Below are 18,767 nucleotides of genomic sequence, written 5' to 3'. Positions count from 1 at the left end.
CAATATGCCCATGATACTGCTTTACATTCCTCCTGTACCTTTGTGCATATGACAAGAAACTTGTCTTCCCTGAGATCAGCGTAGAGTCATAGAATACTTCAGCAAGGAAACAGGCCCTTCAGCCTATCTAGTCTGGGCCAAACTATTAATCTGCCTATTCCCATCAACTTCCACCCAGACCATGGTTCTCCATACTTCTCCCATCCATGTACATATCTAATTTCTCTTAAATGTTGAAATCAAACCGCATGCACTACTTCCACTGACAGTTTCATTCCACGCTCACCATCCTCTGAATGAAGATGTTCCCCTTTAAACATTTCACCTTTCACCCTTACCCCATCACCTCTATTTCTAGTTCCATCCAGCCTCAAAAAGCCTGCTTGCATCCTATCTTTATCCCTCATAATTATGTATACCTCTGTCAAATCTCCCCTCATTCTTCTACGGTCCAGGGAATAAAGTCCTAGCTATTCAATCTCTCCATATCACTTGGGTCCTCAAATCCTGGCAACGTTAATTTTCTCTGCAGACTGTCAATCTTACTGACATCTTCCCTGTAGGTAGATGATCACAGCTGTACACAATACTCCATCCGGATTCTGACCCAGATCTGGACCGTACCCTCCAAATATCTGGACCTGCCTCTTGATTTTTTTGCACTATCTTACTTTCCCTTTTCTATTTTCTATCTATGATTTATAATTTAAATTTTTAATATTTACTATCGATTTGTACTCCGGGGAGCGCGAAGCGCAGAATCAAATATCGCTGTGATGATTGTACGCTCTAGTATCAATTGTTTGGCGACAATAAAGTAAAGTAAATTAGGCCTCACCAATGTCTTACGCAACTTCAATATAATATCCCAACTCTTGTAATCAATATTTTGATTTATGAAGGCCAATGTGCCAAAAGTTTTCTTTTGTTACCAAGTTTCAGCTCCACATTTCTGGCTCCCACCAGGAGTGCTTTATCCTTGTGGGAGGACTCTGCTATGCTCAGTTTCCAATAGGTCATTTTGAATTGTCAGTGCACTTGCACTTCAGTGTTCACCTGCACTGTTGTTTCTCTGTCACTTTTACAGTTTATTTGGCATTATTATTATTTGATCTGTATATGACAAGCTTTTCCCTGTATGTTGGTACATATGACATCGGATACCAATTCCAGTAAATCTGGTGCCACACCACTGCACTGGCACTGTTATAAGTGGGACATGGCAGCTGGGTTCGGTTGCAGGCTGAACTTGGTGATCTCGCTGAAGTCTTTGAACTAGATGTGTTCTCCACTGATGAGACCCTGCTAATTTAACATTGTGGTTGTCACATATTCATGATCTCAGTAACAGCAAAGAAATAAAACTGATGTGTGTCCTTTTTTCTTAGGATTATGGCATGTGGGAGCGAGGAGATAAAATGAACCAGGGAATAGCGGAGTTGAATGCAAGCTCTGTGGGCATGGCCAAGGTAACGAATATCGCCAGTAAACTGTAGTACAGTATGCATTAGCTAGGCAATTACAGCTGATATTAGTGTAGGGAAATTTAAAGTGAGATATCAAGAACGAAGAGAAATAATCTAAAGTGGTACAGTTTTACAAGGAGTGTAAGAACCTGAAGGTGTAGGACAAGAACTGTTAGCATGGGAACCAGCCTCTTCCCCCAGGCCACGAGAGCACTGAACTCCCTGCCACCAACCACGTCTCATCACATATGAAGTGCCAGTCATGTTCCTCTGTTTACGTTCTAACTTGTGTCGTAAATGCACCTTATTATTTGTTAAGTTATTTATGTTGGCACGTGGCCAAGTGGTTAAGGTGTCGGTCTAGTGATCTTAAGGTCGCTAGTTTGAGCCTCAGCTGAGGCAGCGTGTTGTGTCCTTGAGCAAGGCACTTAACCACACATTGCTCTGCGACGACACTGGTGCCAAGCTGTATTGGCCCTAGTGCCCTTCCCTTGGACAAAATCGGTGGCGTGGAGAGGGGAGACTTGCAGCATGGGCAACTGCCGGTCTTCCATACAACCTAGCCCAGGTCTGCACCCTGGAAACCTTCCAAGGCGCAAATCCATGGTCTCGTGAGACTAACGGATGCCTATTTGTGGTAATATTACTTTGTGTGTTGTGTGTGAGTTACAGTATATGCCCCTTGGTCCGGAGGACCATTGTTTCAATTGGTGATGTACATGTGTACAATAATCTTGAACTTTAACTTGACCTTGAACGAGACTTTAAAGGTAACAGGATTTGTTGATAGAGCTGTTTATTTTGAATAATGCATATGAAATCTTTGATTTTATTAATAGAAGAATAGAATATGATGGCAATAAACACAAGAGGTTCCGCAAGTGCTGGAAGTCTTGAGGAACACACACAAAATGCCGGAGGATCTCAGCAAGTCAGGCAGCATCTCTGGAGGGAATAAATAGTCGACATTTCAGACGTATCTTTATCCTCACAATGTTTCATCCATAACCAGGCACCCTTCTTGTTGGAAAGTCTAAAATTCTTCTTAGAATATGGAGCAATATTGTCATTAATTTTAAGGACTTAGACCAGATGGTCTTACTGCCATCATAATGTCAGAATGGACATGTCCGAATAAGAATCAGTTTATTATCACCGGCATATGTCGTGAAATTTGTTAACTTAGCAGCAGCAGCAGTATAATACAATACATGATAATATAGAAAGAAAATAAATAAATAGATCAATTACAGGAAGTATATATGTGTATATTAAAATTGGTGCAAAAACAGAAATAATTAAAAAAAAAAAGTGAAGTAGTGTTCATGGGTTCAATGTCCATTTAGGAATCGGAAGGGAGAGGGAAAGAAACTTCCTGAATTGCTGAGTGTGTGCCTTCAGGCTTCTGTATCTCCTATCTGACGGTAACAATGAGAAAAGGGCGTGTCCTGGGTAATGGGGGTCCTAATAATGGTCATCACCTTTCTGAGGCATCGATCATTGAAGATGTCTTGGATACTACAGAGACTAGTACCCAAGATGGAGCTGACTAATTTTACAATTTTCTGCAGCTTCTTTGGATCCTGTGCAGTAGCCCCCACCCCCCCCATACCAGAAGTTTTTGAGTGTTTTGGGTGACAAACCAAATCTCCTCAAACTCCTAATGAAATATAGCCGCTGTCTTGCCTTCTTTATAACTGCATCAAAATGTTGGGACCAGGTTAGATCCTCAGGGATCTTGAGCCAGGAACTTGAAATGCTCACTCTCTCCACTTCTGATACCTTTGTGAGGACTGGTATGTGTTCTCTCACCTGAAGTCCACAATCAGCTCTTTGGTGTTACTGATGTTGAGTACAAGGTTGTTGCTGTGACTCCACTCAACTATCTCGCTCCTGTAGACCCTCTTGTCTCCATCTGAGATTCTAATGATTGATGTGCTAATCAATGTACAATGTTCAGTTATATTCACCACTTCAGATTCAGATTTGGATTCATTTATTTTCATGCATACATTGAAACGTACAGTGGCCTGTCTTGTTGGCATTAATAACCTAAGGATGTGCTGGGGGCATGGCAGCCCTCGTGTCACTAGACATTCTGGCACCAACATAGCTTGCTGGGCAGAACAAAACGGAACACAATAACAGCTAGATGATCCCCGATCCTCCTTCCAATCGTACACCGTCCTTCAACCACAGGCCAGGCCTTCAGTCTCCTGTGGACTTGCGGATTCGCAGTTATTGGGTCTTCAACTTGCCTAGTGGACTCGCAGGTTCAGGGGTCTGGCCACTGGGCCTTGATGTTTGGCTGGACTTCTGTTTTCATTTCTCGGGCTTCTGTCTTCAATATCGACCCTCATTCATCATCATCGACTTGTTGAATGAAGATCCTGCCCGAACTCCATATCCTGAACACTAAGCTCCAAATACTGGTCTCGCCGATTCACCAGTCCTCCTTCCCATTGGTCGCATGGAACTTCAAACCAGGAACCCATCGATGACTTGCTGACCTGGTAGTTGTAGGGGGAGGCCACCAGCCCTAATTCTTGCTGGTCTGCTGGCCTGACATCAGAACCTGTATGCCCTGTCCTTTGTCACACGTCAAAGAGGAGGCCTCGAGTCTGGCCTGACCTCTAACTCCTCCACAAGTCTGTCCCTAAATGCTAAGTCCCCTCTCTGTCCCCAAAGCCAATCCTACAAACCTCAAAAAGCAGCCAAGTCTGAGCTACTAGCTCAATGGAGACGCAGCTCGGTGACATTGTTGGGTATGTTGGTTGTTAACGCAAACACATTTCACTGTAAGTTATGCTGTGCCTGTGATAAATAACTTTGAAACTGAAATCTGAAAATATATTTCTGAGCAAGTGTGGCAGCCCATATCTGCGCACAGTAAGACCTAGACAACATTCAGACGTGAGTTGCTTTGTGGTATTTGTGTCACAAGCAGATCCAACAAGGAGATATCAGACGACTTCTGAGGCACCTCAGAAGCCCAGCAGTTAGCATGACAATAATTCAGCTCTGAGTTCCATTCTGGCGCCATCTGTAAGGAATTTCTACGTTCTTCCTGTGACTGTGAGGGCTTCCACTGTGGTTTCCTCCCACAGTGTAAAGATGTACTGGTTGGTCATTGTAAATTCTTCTGTGATTAGACTAGGATTAAATAAGCGGGTTGCTGGTATGGCTTCTCATTGGGCTGGAAGGACGTTCTGCGAAGTAAATACCTGGGTCCCATCGTGGCATCCTGACAGCTTAATTAAACCAGGAACATAAGTACCATGCCTCCAGTAGTAGAGAGTGGAGGTGGGTTTTCTTTGTTGATTCCTCAAAGTCTTCTTCACCACGCACAAGGCTGAAGCCAGCAGGGTATTGAAACACTCTATTTCCAGCTCCAACAACAAAATAATTCTGCTTGTTTAACTGTCACCCCGTCCCAGTGCAGATGTTGTGGACCACAGGTCCTGTTTTGTACTCACTGAGCATAGACTAACACATGTTAATGTTGCATTTCACAGCACAGGCATGTTTGTAGGGCAGGTGGGGAGTTAGATATCGGAAAGAGGTTACAAAGCATTAGCTTTGTCATGGCAGTTGATTGCATGTGACAGATGCAAAGAATGTATGCTTGCTTTGCCCTTCTAAGGAGGAATTTGGCCCCAGTGAAATCTGATATAAAGAGTACTCCTCCGTAACAAGCCTACCCTGCAGTGCTCAAAAGTATGACAGAGGCCCCAGCTCCAACTTGTCTTGGTTCCACTGGGGTTAACCCACTGTCACCATTTAAAGTATTTATCATGAGAGCACTTCAGTGTGCACATGGTGGCTGGGTAAAACTCAAAGAAGAAAGATCACCATGGGTTATGTTCAGAGTTGCAGATGAAAATGCAAAGCTCAGGAGCTGGATTCAATTTTCCTGTTGTTTTGAGGTTCCTAAGTAAAAGAAAAACTGTTAAAATGTACAGTTCACTCACTCAGTTACTGTGGTGATCTTAGGTCTAACTTAATTTATTTTAGACCCTATTTGGGTCTAACTTCTCAGACTTAAGTTGCAGACTCAAATAATTGGTTTCAAAGCACTCAGCACCACGAGTTACATAAAATAAAGTTGTTTGACATGTCCCACTCTATGTCAAGTAAACCTCAAGAGCAGACAGGGTGTTACAGTGGAGGCACCTGTTAACAAGCCTGTCTGTGATGGGCTTCCATTAAACAAGGCGCGTGTCCCCAATCACTTGCACTGAAAGGATATTTAAGAAAATTAAGGAATTATGTTAATAGCAATTCATTAAAATATTTGAGATTTATTAAATGCACACCTCTGTTTATCTTTGTGCTTGAAAATTGTCAAAGTTTAATTAAGAAAGTTGTACTCAAGGCTGAGAAAAGCAGACCAGACTCACCCAGTGATCGTTTAAACACATTTAATTGAATTTCAACGAATGGCAAGGTTTTAGTTCAGAATTCCTGTTGTATGTTCATAGAAACAAAACATTTACTTCCATGAACTGGGTGGCAAATTCAAGTGAATTTTACTATTTAAACCAGCTGAACCAGTTTGATATATTTATCCAAATGATCAGCAATGCTTGAAATGGGACAGCCTGGGTAATGGTTGGCTCCAAGTAGACGGGCCAGGCCTGGCTTGGATGTTTTTGGATCCATTTAATTGTCCTCTGTACTTGCAGGCAGCTCTGGAGGCAATCGATGAGCTGGATTTGTTTGGAGCCTGTGGAGGCCCAAGATCAGTCATCCATGTTCTTCCGGATGAGGTACAACATTGCCAGGTAATCCTGAGGGAGTGCTGGGAATTGCAATTGGTCTATTACTTGTACCGAGGTTAGAATTGGTCTTGCATATCAGTTGTACAGACTAATTCACCTTGTACTCAATCTACAGTATATTGAGCAGTACAAGGTAAAGTAGTAACAGAATGCAGATTAAAGTGTGAGAGTACAGAGGCAGTGCAGGTAGACAGTAATGTGTAAGGTAGATCTGAAGTCAAGAGTCCATCTTATTGTACAAGGGAACCATTAAATAGTCCTACAACAGCAGTACAGAAACTGTTCTTGAGCCTGGTTGTACATGCTTCCAGGGTTTGGTATCTTGTAGTAGGAGGGGTCTTTGATTATGTTGGCTGCTTTACTAAGGCAATGAGAAGTGTAGACAGAGTCCATGGAGGGTAGGATGGTCTCCGTGATGTGCCAAGAGCTCTGTCAATGTCTCTGTGATGTGCTGGGCTGTGTTGATAACACAATGGTTTCATGCACTGTGCAGTGCAGTTCCCATACCAAGCTGTGATGCTTGCCAAATTTCTTTAGCCTCCTGAGGAAGTAAAAGCCCTAGTGAGCTTCCTTGGCTGTGACATCAATGTGGTTGGACCAGGGCAGGAAGTTCACTCCTTGTGTTGTATTATCTGGAAACTTGTAAGGTTAGAACTGAATTTGGCCACGTAATCATGTGTGTGTAGGGAGTCGAGTAGGAGGCTGAGAATACAGCTTCATTGGGGACCAGTGTTTAAGATATTTGATGTGGAGGTGTTGCTACCTATTCTTGTTGACTACAGTCTGTTAGTCAGGAAGTCAGGATCCAGTTGCAAAGAGAGGTGATGTGTCCCAAGTCCAGGGATTTGGAGATGAGTTTGCTGGGAATTACAGTACTGAAGGCATGACTGTATATTATAAACCATAGATGGTCCAGAGATGAATATTGGGTCAAGAGATGCCTTCTGCCATAGACCTGTTCCGGGGCAGGCAACTGTAGTGGGTCGAGGTTGTCTAGGAGGCTGGAGTTAAGGCATGCCATGACCAGCCTCTCAAAGCACTTTGTGATGGTGGATGTTAGAATTACTGGCTGGCAGCCGTTGAGGCACATTACCTTGTTTCTCTTAGACTCTAGGAAATTGGTCTTCCTAAAGCAGATGGGAATCTAAGATTGATGCAGGGAAAGGTTAAAACTATCTGCAAATACCTCTGCCAACTGATCTGTGTAGGAGCTAATGACATAGTCTGGGATACAATTTGGGCCAGATCTTTTCCATGGGTCAGTCCAAGTACATTGGTTTGATTGCGATTAATTGATTTTTTTCTTCTATTCCAGTCCATTCTTCTTTCTATGCTACCCAGAGCGTCTACATCAAAAGAGATTGATGCTGGGCTGCTTTCAATTATTTCCTACCCTGCCTTTGCTGTGGAAGACATTGATCTGGTGAATGTGACAAAGAATGAAATCATTACCAAGCTGCAAGTAAGCTCCCGTACATTGAACAACTGTGTTCTCTGCAGCTGACCAAGTTGATTTCAGTGAGATTCAACCCAAGGAATTGGGAGAATCTGGATTTGGAGACTATTGCAAGTTCAAGTTTATTGTTGTCATGGGCATACAAACACAGGGGAAAGGGTGTAGGATATGAAAATTAGCTTTCACCGGCAGCAACACTACATTATGAGGACAAATATAAATTAAAATAAACTTAAGATAACATAAATTAAACATAAGTTTTATATGCAAGAAAAAGTAGCAACACTCATGTAAGATCAAAGAGAGAGAAAAAAATTTTTTCAGGTTGATTCCTCGTGGCAGTGGGGAGAAATTGAGCCTTGATGTTTAAGTCTGTAGGCTCCAGTGTCTCCTGTTCGATGACAGCATTGAGAGGAGGGCATGGCCCACATGGTGGGGAGTTCATGATGATGGATGTTGCCTCTTATTGACTCTTATATATGTCCTTTCCAATGTCCTCGGTAAAGAATTGGTTAGGAGGATGAAAGTGAGTGTGAGAATGAAGCAGTAAACCAGTTGACAGGAAGTGGATAGCAGCACTGTGTTTATAAATGACTAGGATGAGGCAACTGAGAGCTATATGTATAATTATATCGATTTCTCAAACATCAATTTTCGAACTTCCAGTAATTGCTCTCCCTCCTTCACTCTTTCTCTCTCTCTCACCTTTTCTCCTTACCTGCCCATCACCTCCCTCTGGTAGTCCTCCCCTTTCTTCTATGGCCTTCTGTCCTCTCCTATCAGATTCCCCCTTCTCCAGCCCTGTATCTCTTTCACCAATTGACTTACCAGCTCTTTACTAACCCTTCCTACTTTGTACTTCTTCCTCCCTTCCTCTTTATCTTCTTATGCTGACTTCTAATCTCTTTTCCCAGTCCTGATGAAGGGTTTCTGCCCAAAACACCAACTGTTTACGCGTGGCCAAGTGGTTAAGGCATCGGTCTAGTGATCCGAAGGTCACTAGTTTGAGCCTCAGTTGAGGCAGCGCGTTGTATCCTTGAGCAAGGCACTTAACCACACATTGCTGTGCGACGACACCAGTACTAAGCTGTATTAGCCCTAGTGCCTTTCCCTTGGACAACATCGGTGACTTGGAGAGGGGAGACTTGTAGCATGGGCAACTGCCGGTCTTCCATATAACCTCGCCCAGGCCTGTGCCCTGGAAACCTTCCAAGGCACAAATCCATGGTCTCACAAGACTAACAGATGCCTATTACTCTTTTCCATAGGTGCTGCCTGGCCTGCTGAGTTCCTCAAGCATTTTGTATGTATTACTTTGATTTCCAGCATCTGCAGATTTTTTCTTGTTTGTGTATAATTATGCTGATTCTGTCAAGTGGATTTTACAGAAAATAATTTGTTGCAGATAGTTGCAAAGGGTGATTGATAAATAAAGTGAATGGTAGAGTAGCAGATGAACTCACTGTAGGGAAGTGTAAGATTATTCACTTTGGATTCAAGAACAGTAGACTTTCTAAATGAAGGAGAAGCAGCAATAGATAGAGATGTGAATACCAAAATCAGTAAAGCAAAGAGATAATCCCTAGAGATAAAGGACATGTTGGTGGCTTTAACTCCTGGCTGCTGAAATTGTGAGGGGTAGAAATTATGCTCCAGCATTGCAGAATTCCGGTAATTCCTTTCCAGAGGCAACTCATTTCCTCCAATCCACACAGTTGCTCACTCCTGTATCATCTTTTGTAGAGAGGTATCTTGTTGAGGACAATCAAAAAGAATTGAGGGGATAGACAACGGAAACCATCTTGCAGGCAAACAAGAGGGCAGAAACTCAAGGTTAGATAACTATTATGTGATGTTCCTTCACACAAAGGGTAGTAGGACTCTTAGCTCTGCCTCCCCCAAAATAATGCGGTGGAGTGCCATTGGAGGGCTTCATCAACTGAAATTGATTTATGTAGGCAGAAGTATTGAAGGACAAACAAGGTCAGTAATGGAAATGATGCAGGTCAGCCAGGACACCTGTACCCCTGTACCCCTGTACCAGCTGGATGGACTGAGTGTTCACCTGTCACAAATGCTGAAGGAACTCAGCAGGCCAGGCAGCATATTTAGTCATCTTCTTCTTCTTCGGCTGTCCATCCATTTTTGATGTTGACTGAGGCCTGGGCAAGGTTATATGGAAGACTGGCAGTTGCCCATGCTACAAGTCTCCCCTCTCCACGCCACCGATGTTGTTCAAGGGAAGGGCACTAGGACCCATACAGCTTGGCACCGGTGTCATCACAGAGCAATGTGTGGTTAAGTGCCTTGCTCAAGGACACAACACACTGCCTCAGCTGAGGCTCGAACTAGCGACCTTCAGATCACTAGACCGACGCCTTAACCACTTGGCCACGTGCCACAGCATATTTAGTCGGCAGCCGTTGATCCCAGGGGATTATGGATTTGTGTCTCTCGTAAACTGTGTCCTCTGCAGGGCGCGAGCCTGGGTGGGAAGGATTGAAGAACCGGCTGTTGCCCATGTAGCGGGTTCCCCCTCTCCACGTCACTGATGTAGTCCAAGGGGAGAGCAAGCGCCGATACAGCTTGGCACCAGTGTCGTCACAGAAGCTACCAGAGTGAAGTTGTGAACAACATCAAACTGCCTTGGGGACCTCGGCTCCAGATTTCTTCCTTGGGATTTACTCCCAAAGCCTTTCCCATGGGTTTTTCTACTCCTCGGCGGGCTGCCATCCAAGGCTTACGAGTCCCAGCTGCCTGAAAAAACTGGTTTTGAGGCACCTGTGGTTGGCCTTTGGCCCTTCCCTTGTCAGTAGAAACAGTTCTGCTGGGCCTAGTAGCTAGGTCATGCGTAGAGGCCAAGAGTTGGACTTGGTTGTCAGAGGCTGTTAGAGACATTTGGAGTTTATCTCCACTACCACCCCCCAGCTATGACAACCATAGGAACCAGGCATCTACAGCATCTGTGGAGAAGAGTATAGTCGATGTTTTGGGCTGAGGCCCTTCATTAGGACTGGAGACAAAATGATGAGTCAGAGTTACAGGGGAGGAAGAAACACAAGGAGATAGGTGAAACTAGGAAGTGGGAGAGGGGTGAACTAAAGAGTTGGGAAGTTGCTTGGTGAAAGAGATACAGGGATGGAGAATGGCGAGTCTGATAGGAGAGGACAGAAGGCCATGGAAGAAAGAGAAGGGGAAGGAGACCCATAGGGAGGTGATGGGTAGGTTAAGGAGATAAGGTGAGAGAGGGAAATGGGAATGGGGAATGGTGAAGGGGGAGGGGACATTACCAGAAGTTTGAGAAATTGATGTTCATGCCATCAGGTTGGAGGCTACCCTGAAGGAATGCAAGGTGTTGCTCCTCCAGCCTGAGTGTGGTCTCATCACCACAGACAGCAGAGGAGGCCATGGACTGACATGTCGGAATGGGAAGTGGAATTAAAACTGGTGGCTACCGGGAGATCCCGCTGTTTCTGGCAGATGGAGTGTAGACGTTCAGCGAAGCAGTCTCCCAATCCACAATGAGTCTCACCGATATTCAGGAGGCCACACCAGGAGCACTGGATACAGTCCCTGGAAGGACTGTCCGGGGCCCTGAATTGTAGTGAGGGAGGAGGTGTAGGGGCAGGTGTGACATTTGTTCCACTTGCAAGGATAAGTGCCAGGAGGGAGTTCAGTGAGGTGGGACAGATAGAGAAGGGAGTCACTTAGGCAGTGGTCCTGCAGAAAGCAGAAAGCTGGGGGGGTGGGGGGGAGGGCAAGATGTGCTTGGTGATACGATCCCATTGGAGATGGCGGAAATTTTAGAGAATTATGTGCTGGACGTGGAGACTGCTGGGGCAGTAGGTGAGGACAAGAGGAACCCTATCCCTGGTGAGGTGGTGGGAGGATGGGGTGAAGGCAGACATGCATGAAATGGAAGAGATGTGGTTGAGGGCATCGTTGATGGTGGAGGAAGGGAAGCCCCTTGCTTTGCAGAAGAAGTACATCTCCTTGCTTCTGGAACATAATGTCTCATCCTGAGAGCAGATGTGGCGGAGACGGAGGAATTGAGAGAAGGGGATGACGTTTTTACAAGTAATGGGGGGAAGAGGTATAGTCCAGGTGGGTGTGAGAGTCAGCGGGTTTATAATAAACATGAGCAGACAAGCTGCCTCCAGAGACAGAAACAGAGAGATTGAGAAAGGTGGGGTGGGGGGAGGTGTTGGAAATGAACATAGAACATAGAATAGTACAGCACATGACAGGCCCTTTGGCCCACAATGTTGTGCCGACCCTCAAACCCTGCCTCCTATATAACCCCCTACATTAAATTCCTCCATATACCTGTCTAGTAGTCTCTTAAACTTCACGAGTGTATCTGCCTCCACCACTGAGTCAGGCAGTGCATTCCACACACCAACCACTCTCTGAGTAAAAAAGCCTTCCTCTAATATCCCCCTTGAATTTCCCACCCCTTACCTTAAAGCCATGTCCTCTTGTATTGAGCAGTGGTGCCCTGGGGAAGAGGCGCTGGCTATCCACTCTATCTATTCCTCTTAATATCTTGTACACCTCTATCATATCTCCTCTCATCCTCCTCTCCGAAGAGTAAAGCCCTAGCTTCCTTAATCTCTGAAAATAATGCATACTCTCTAAACCAGGCAGTATCCAGGTAAATCTCCTCTGTATCCTTTCCAATGCTTCCACATCCTTCCTATAGTGAGATGACCGGAACTGGACACAGTACTCCAAGTGTGGCCTAACCAGAGTTTTATAGAGCTGCATCAATACATCACGACTCTTAAACTCTATCCCTCAACTTATGAATGCTAACACCCCATAAGCTTTCTTAACTACCCTATCCACCTGTGAGGCAACTTTCAGGGATCTGCGGACATGTACCCCCAGATCGCTCTGCTCCTTCACACTACCAAGTATCCTGCCATTTACTTTGTACTCTGCCTTGGAATTTGTCCTTCCAAAGTGTACCACCCCACACTTCTCTGGGTTGAACTCCATCTGCCACTTCTCAGCCCACTTCTGCATCCTATCAATGTCTCTCTGCAATCTTCGACAATCCTCCACATTATCCACAACACCACCAACCTTTGTGTCGTCTGCAAACTTGCCAACCCACCCTTCTACCCCCACATCCAGGTCATTAATAAAAATCACGAAAAGTAGAGGTCCCAGAACAGATCCTTGTGGGACACCACTAGTCACAACCCTCCAATCAGAATGTACTCCCTCCACCACGAGCCTTCTGCAGGCAAGTCAGTTCTGAATCCACCTGGCCAAATTTCCCTGGATCCCATGCCTTCTGACTTTCTGAATAAGTCTACCGTGTGGAAACTTGTCAAATGCCTTACTAAAATCCATGTAGATCACATCCACTGCATTACCCTCATCTATATGCCTGGTCACCTCCTCAAAGAACTCTATCAGGCTTGTTAGACACGATCTGCCCTTCACAAATCCATGCTGACTGTCCCTGATCAGACCATGATTCTCTAAATGCCCGTAGATCCTATCTCTAAGAATCTTTTCCAACAGCTTTCCCACCGCAGACGTAAGGCTCACTGGTCTGTAGTTACCCGGATTATCCCTACTACCTTTTTTGAACAAGGGGACAACATTCGCCTCCCTCCAATCCTCTGGTACCATTCCCGTGGACAACGAGGACATAAAGATCCCAGCCAGCGGCTCAGCAATCCTTCCCTCGCCTCATGGAGCAGCCTGGGGAATATTCCGTCAGGCCCCAGGGACTTATCCGTCCTAATGTATTTTAACAAATACAAATCTCCTCTCCCTTAATATCAACATGCTCCAGAACATCAACCTCACTCATATTGTCCTCACTGTCATCAAGTTCTCTCTCATTGGTGAATACCAAAGAGAAGTATTCATTGAGGACCTCACTCACTTCCACAGCCTCCAGGCACATCTTCCCACCTTTATCTCTAATCAGTCCTACCTACACTCCTGTCATCCTTTTGTTCTTCACATAATTGAAGAATGCCTTGGGGTTTTCCTTTACCCTACTCGCCAAGGCCTTCTCATGCTCCCTTCTTGCTCTTCTCAGCCCCTTCTTAAGCTCCTTTCTTGCTTCCCTATATTCCTCAATATAGACCCATCTGATCCTTGCTTCCTAAACCTCATGTATGCTGCCTTCTTCCTCCTGACTAGATTTTCCACCTCACTTGTCACCCATGGTTTTTATCTTCCTCACCAGGACAAATTTATACCTAACATCCTGCAAGAGATCTCTAAACATCAACCACATGTCCATAGTACATTTCCCTGCAAAAACATCATCCCAATTCACACCCGCAAGTTCTAGCCTTATAGCCTCATAACTTGCCCTTCCCCAATTAAAAATTTTCCTGTCCTCTCTGATTCTATCCTTTTCCATGATAATGCTAAAGGCCAGGGAGCGGTGGTCACTGTCCCCCAGATGCTCACCCACTGAGAGATCTGTGACCTGACCTGGTTCGTTACCTAGTACTAGATCTAGTATGGCATTCCCCCTAGTCGGCCTGTCCACATACTGTGACAGGAATCTGTCCTGGACACACTTAATAAACTCTGCCCCATCTAAACCCTTGGAACTAATCAGGTGCCTATCAATATTAGGAAAGTTAAAGTCACCCATGATAACAACCCTGTTATTTTTGCACCTTTCCAAAATCTGCCTCCCAATCTGCTCCTCTGTATCTCTGCTGCTTCCAGGGGGCCTGTAGAATACCCTCAATAGAGTAATTGCTCCCTTCCTGTTCCTGACTTCCACCCATACTGACTCAAAAGAGGATCCTGCTATATCACCCACCCTTTCTGTAGCTGTAATAGTATCCCTGACCAGTAATGCCACCCCTCCTCCCCTTTTTCTGCCCTCTCTATCCCTTTTAAAGCACTGAAATTCAGGAATATTGCGAATCCATTCCTGGCCTGGTGCCAGCCAAGTCTCTGTAATGACCACTACATCATAATTCCATGTATGTATCCAAACTCTCAGTTCATCACCTTTATTCCTGATGCTTCTTGCATTAAGGTACACACACTTTAGCTCTTCTACCTTACTACCTTTACACCCTTTATTCTGCTTCTCTTTCCTCGAAGCCTCTCTATATGTTAGATCTGGCTTTACTCCATGCACTTCTTTCACTGCTCTATTGCTCCGGGTCCCATCCCCCTCGCAAATTAGTTTAAACCCTCCTGAACCATGCTAGCAAACCTACCTGCAAGAATATTGCTCCCCCTCGTGTTCAGGTGCAACCCGTCCAATCTGTACAGGTCCCACCTTCCCCAGAAGAGATCCAAATGATCCAAAAATCTAAAACCCTGCTCCCTGCACCAACTCCTCAGCCACGCATTCAACTGCCATCTCCTCCAATTCTTACCATCACTGTCACGTAGCACTGGCAATGCTACCCTTGAGGTCCTGTTCTTCAGCCTTCTGCCTAGTTCCCGAAACTCACACTTCAGGACCTCATCCCTCTTCCTGCCTATGTCGTTGGTGGCAACATGTATCACGACTTCTGGTTGCTTTCCCTCTCGTACCAGGATGTTGTGTACCCGGTTAGAGACATCCTGGACCCTGGCATCCGGGAGGCAACAAACCATACGGGTGTCCTTCTTACGTCCACAAAATCTCCTGTCTGCTCCCCTGACTATAGAGTCTCCAATGACGACAGCTCTCCTCTTCTCCGTCCCACCCTTCTGCACCACAGGGTCAGACTCAGTGCCAGAGGCCCTGCCACCGTGGCTCACACCTGGAGCAGGTAAATTTGATGGCAGAGTGGAAATTGGAAGGAAAGTTGATGAAGTCAGTGCATTCTGCATGGTTGCAGGAGTCAACCCCAATGCAGTCATCAGTGTAGCGTAGGAAAAGTTGGGGAGTGACACCAGTGTAGGCTTGGAACATAGACTGTTCCACGAAGCCAACAAACAGGCAGGCATAGCTGGGACCAATGCGAGTGCCCATGCCTACACCTTTTGTTTGAAGGACGTGGGAAGAGCCAAAGGAGAAATTATGAAGAGTGAGGGTAAGTTCTGCCAGACACAGGAGAGTGGTGGTGGAGGGGAACTGTTTGGGTTTGGTGTCCAGAAAGAAATGAGAGAGCTTTGAGGCATTCCTGATGGGGGATGGAGGTGTATAGGGACTGGACATCCGTGGTGAAAATAAGATGATGGGGGCCAGGGTTCTCGAAATCATTAAAAAGATCTAGAGCGTGTGAGGTGTCACAGATGTAGGTAGGTAGGATCTGCACTAGGGGGGATAAAACAGAGTCGAGGTATGCAAATATGAGTTCAGTGGGGCAGGAACAAGCTGAAACAATCGGTCTACTTGGACGGGCAGGTTTGTGGATCTTGGGTAGGAGGTAGAAACAGGAAGTGTGGGGTGAGGGAACTATGAGGTTGGCGGCAGTGGTTGGGAGGTCCAGAGCTAATCAGGCCGGTAAGGGTCTCGATCCAAAACGTCTTTTCCATAGTTGCTGCCAGGGCTGCTGAGTTCCTCCAGCATTTTGTGTGTGTTGCTTGGATTTCCATTATCTGCAGATTTTCTCTTGTTTGTGAGTGTTTACCTACATCCTTTCCTCTCTTGTGATTGGGGCTGTCTACGTCCACCTGTAGAGGTTGCTGCAACTCACCATGGAAGGAGAACGAGAAGCCTCTGGTGAGCTGATTAACAGTTACCCCAGGTGAAAGGCCGAATCATTCAAAGGACTGTTTTATTTGTCTGATATCTGTGGAACTGTGCAGGGCATGTTCTCTGAGGTCAATGAGCACTAGAGCACTACATTTTGTTCATTTTATTTAAAAATATTTTATACAGCAGCCTACCTGTTGGACCTTTAGCCTTCATAGATTGTGTCTAACTGGTACATTTATCTGTGTATTGTGAGGCAAAGCTTGCGGGTCAGGTGGGAATTCCCTGGAAAACATTTGTATGGGGTGGACACTGTGTCACTACATAACAGATTTATCTCTAATGATAACTTCATATTTTGCAGTGGTATGTGGTCCAGCCTATTGTGCTTGCCCTGCCCACATTTTGTTAGTGATTGTTTAACTTCTGTTGTACAGGGACGATATGGCTGCTGTCGATTTCTAAGAGATGGATACAAAACTCCAAGAGAGGTTGGTATACAGAGATTATTTTATGTTGCATATTAATTGATACGTGCATCATTTGACCAAATGGGAAATCTGCAAAAATCAGTGAGTCAGATCCTAGTAGTTCAAGGGAGTGAGGGCAACTTAGCTTAGCTCCAATGCATGTAGTTTGTGTTTCAGAATTCTGCGTTTCAGCACTGTAGCATGTGCATACGGAAAGCTGTTGCAGTCACTTTTTCATTTATTAATTTTTCAAGGGTTTTGCAGGGAAGTACGGTGGATTCTGGTTAATTGGGACACATTGGGACCAGTACATTTTGGCCCAATTAAGCATTTGCCCCAGTTAGCCAAAGTTTCATGGAAATAGTTAAAAGGTAAAAAAGGGAAGTTACCATTTAACGGAGTAACATATTATGTATTTGAATGAAAACAGAATAAGTTAGAACATTGTCAGTACTACTACAGGACTATAAAGCTGTATATTTGTTCCTAATAGTTATGGATGGAGGAATTTATCCAGCGTACACTGATGTAAATGAACAAAGTCAGTGCAGACACCTAGTATAGATAATGGACTGTCTTCACACAATCCTTTCCTCCAAATCTTCGTTTTCATTGTAACATTCAAGGTGATTGCTAATACCTTCAAATTCTTCGTAGTTCCTTTCTTGTTAAAGCAATGAAATCATTTCATTTTCACTCCTGGTCATTTCTGGCATCACCAAACCTGAATTCTCGAAACTGCAGTGAGCAAAACAGTTCTGAGTTGTCTTGCTGTTTATTTCTCATCAACCATCAGTGACAAAAATCACTGCTTTTACAACACAAACACATGCAACTGACCCTTGTTAAAAACTGTTGGCTTTAAGCACAGTGTTGTGTCTGACAGCCACACAAGTGCCTGTGACTGATGACAGTTAGAAACTGTTTGGTGACAGCCTCCATCCCCAATTACACGGCATAGTTCCCAAACAAACAAAGGGAATCCTGGCTATTTTATTGATTAGTTCTTGTTCTTTAAGAGTTAGCTGCCCCGATTAACTAATGGCCCAATTATCCAGAATCCACTGTATTTATTATTTGTCTTGCCCAGTTGGCTATGAAGAAGTAAGGGTGAGCCACTGCAGTCCTTACGATAAAGTTGCATTCCCAGTGCCTATGGGGAGAGAGTTCAAATACTTGGATCCAGAGATGATGAAAGAATGGTTTTATATTTCCCGGTCACTTGATGAACAACATGGAGGGGTAACTGTAGGTAGTGGTGATCTCTTACACCTGATGCCTTTGTTGTGTTGGTGATAGAGATCACAGATTTGAAAGGTGCTATTGCAGTTGTCTGGGTGAGTAACGAGTCCACACAGAAGGCAGTATGTACCCATGGTGGGCAGAATGGATGTTTTTTGTGTATTGCATGCAGTGCCAATCAGGTGGGATGCTGTGTCCTGGATAATTTAGAATTTATTCCAGACGCACGGCTGAGATTAGCACTTCATATCTGGCCCTTCAGCTTCATGCTGTGTATCCATTGTGCTCAGTCTGTTTGACACAATTACTGACCTTCACAAGACAGGTAAGTAATGCTAATGGTTTTGATGTTTTTCGTAACAGATTAAAATCACAACTTTCTGTTAAATTCCACTTTTAATTTGGTTTTATGGGATTTTGTTTTTATTTTTAAGTCTATTACTTAAACAGTATTTTAGAAGCATTTAGAATTGGTGGACGATGTGTGACAGCTCAAGTTGTGAGTGGCAATTGGACACTGTGAGGGTGAGGCCTTTGTATGTGCTCTCTGCAGCCTTGCTCCCACCATGGACCACAGAGCTTTCGGAAATCTTTTGGTGGTGATACTGGGACCTTATCTGAAACCATATGAAGGCAAGTGTGGGTAGTGAGATGAGATGAGTATGATCTATGGTAGTAGATGAGATGAATATGATCTGTGGTAGTGAGATGAGATGACTATGA

General features: G+C 44.7%; 1 protein-coding gene across 5 annotated transcripts in view; it reads left to right on the top strand.

Annotated features, from left to right (window-relative positions):
* The window catches only part of LOC134348223 (phosphorylase b kinase regulatory subunit alpha, liver isoform-like), a 180,406-nt gene that overhangs the window by 45,312 nt on the left and 116,327 nt on the right, over nucleotides 1-18,767 (top strand). For all 5 annotated transcript variants that reach the window (XM_063051276.1, XM_063051274.1, XM_063051273.1 and 2 more), the window contains 4 exons: nucleotides 1,389-1,469; nucleotides 6,152-6,250; nucleotides 7,563-7,709; nucleotides 16,770-16,823. In XM_063051276.1, the coding sequence (XP_062907346.1) occupies nucleotides 1,389-1,469; nucleotides 6,152-6,250; nucleotides 7,563-7,709; nucleotides 16,770-16,823 (381 nt within the window). The remainder of the gene's footprint in view (nucleotides 1-1,388; nucleotides 1,470-6,151; nucleotides 6,251-7,562; nucleotides 7,710-16,769; nucleotides 16,824-18,767) is intronic.

This window comes from Mobula hypostoma, chromosome 6 (assembly GCF_963921235.1).
Source record: "Mobula hypostoma chromosome 6, sMobHyp1.1, whole genome shotgun sequence".
In the NCBI taxonomy this organism is placed as follows: Eukaryota; Metazoa; Chordata; class Chondrichthyes; order Myliobatiformes; family Myliobatidae; genus Mobula; species Mobula hypostoma.
The sequence above is the reverse complement of the archived record's forward strand: the minus strand, read 5'-3'. Positions and strand labels throughout refer to the sequence as shown.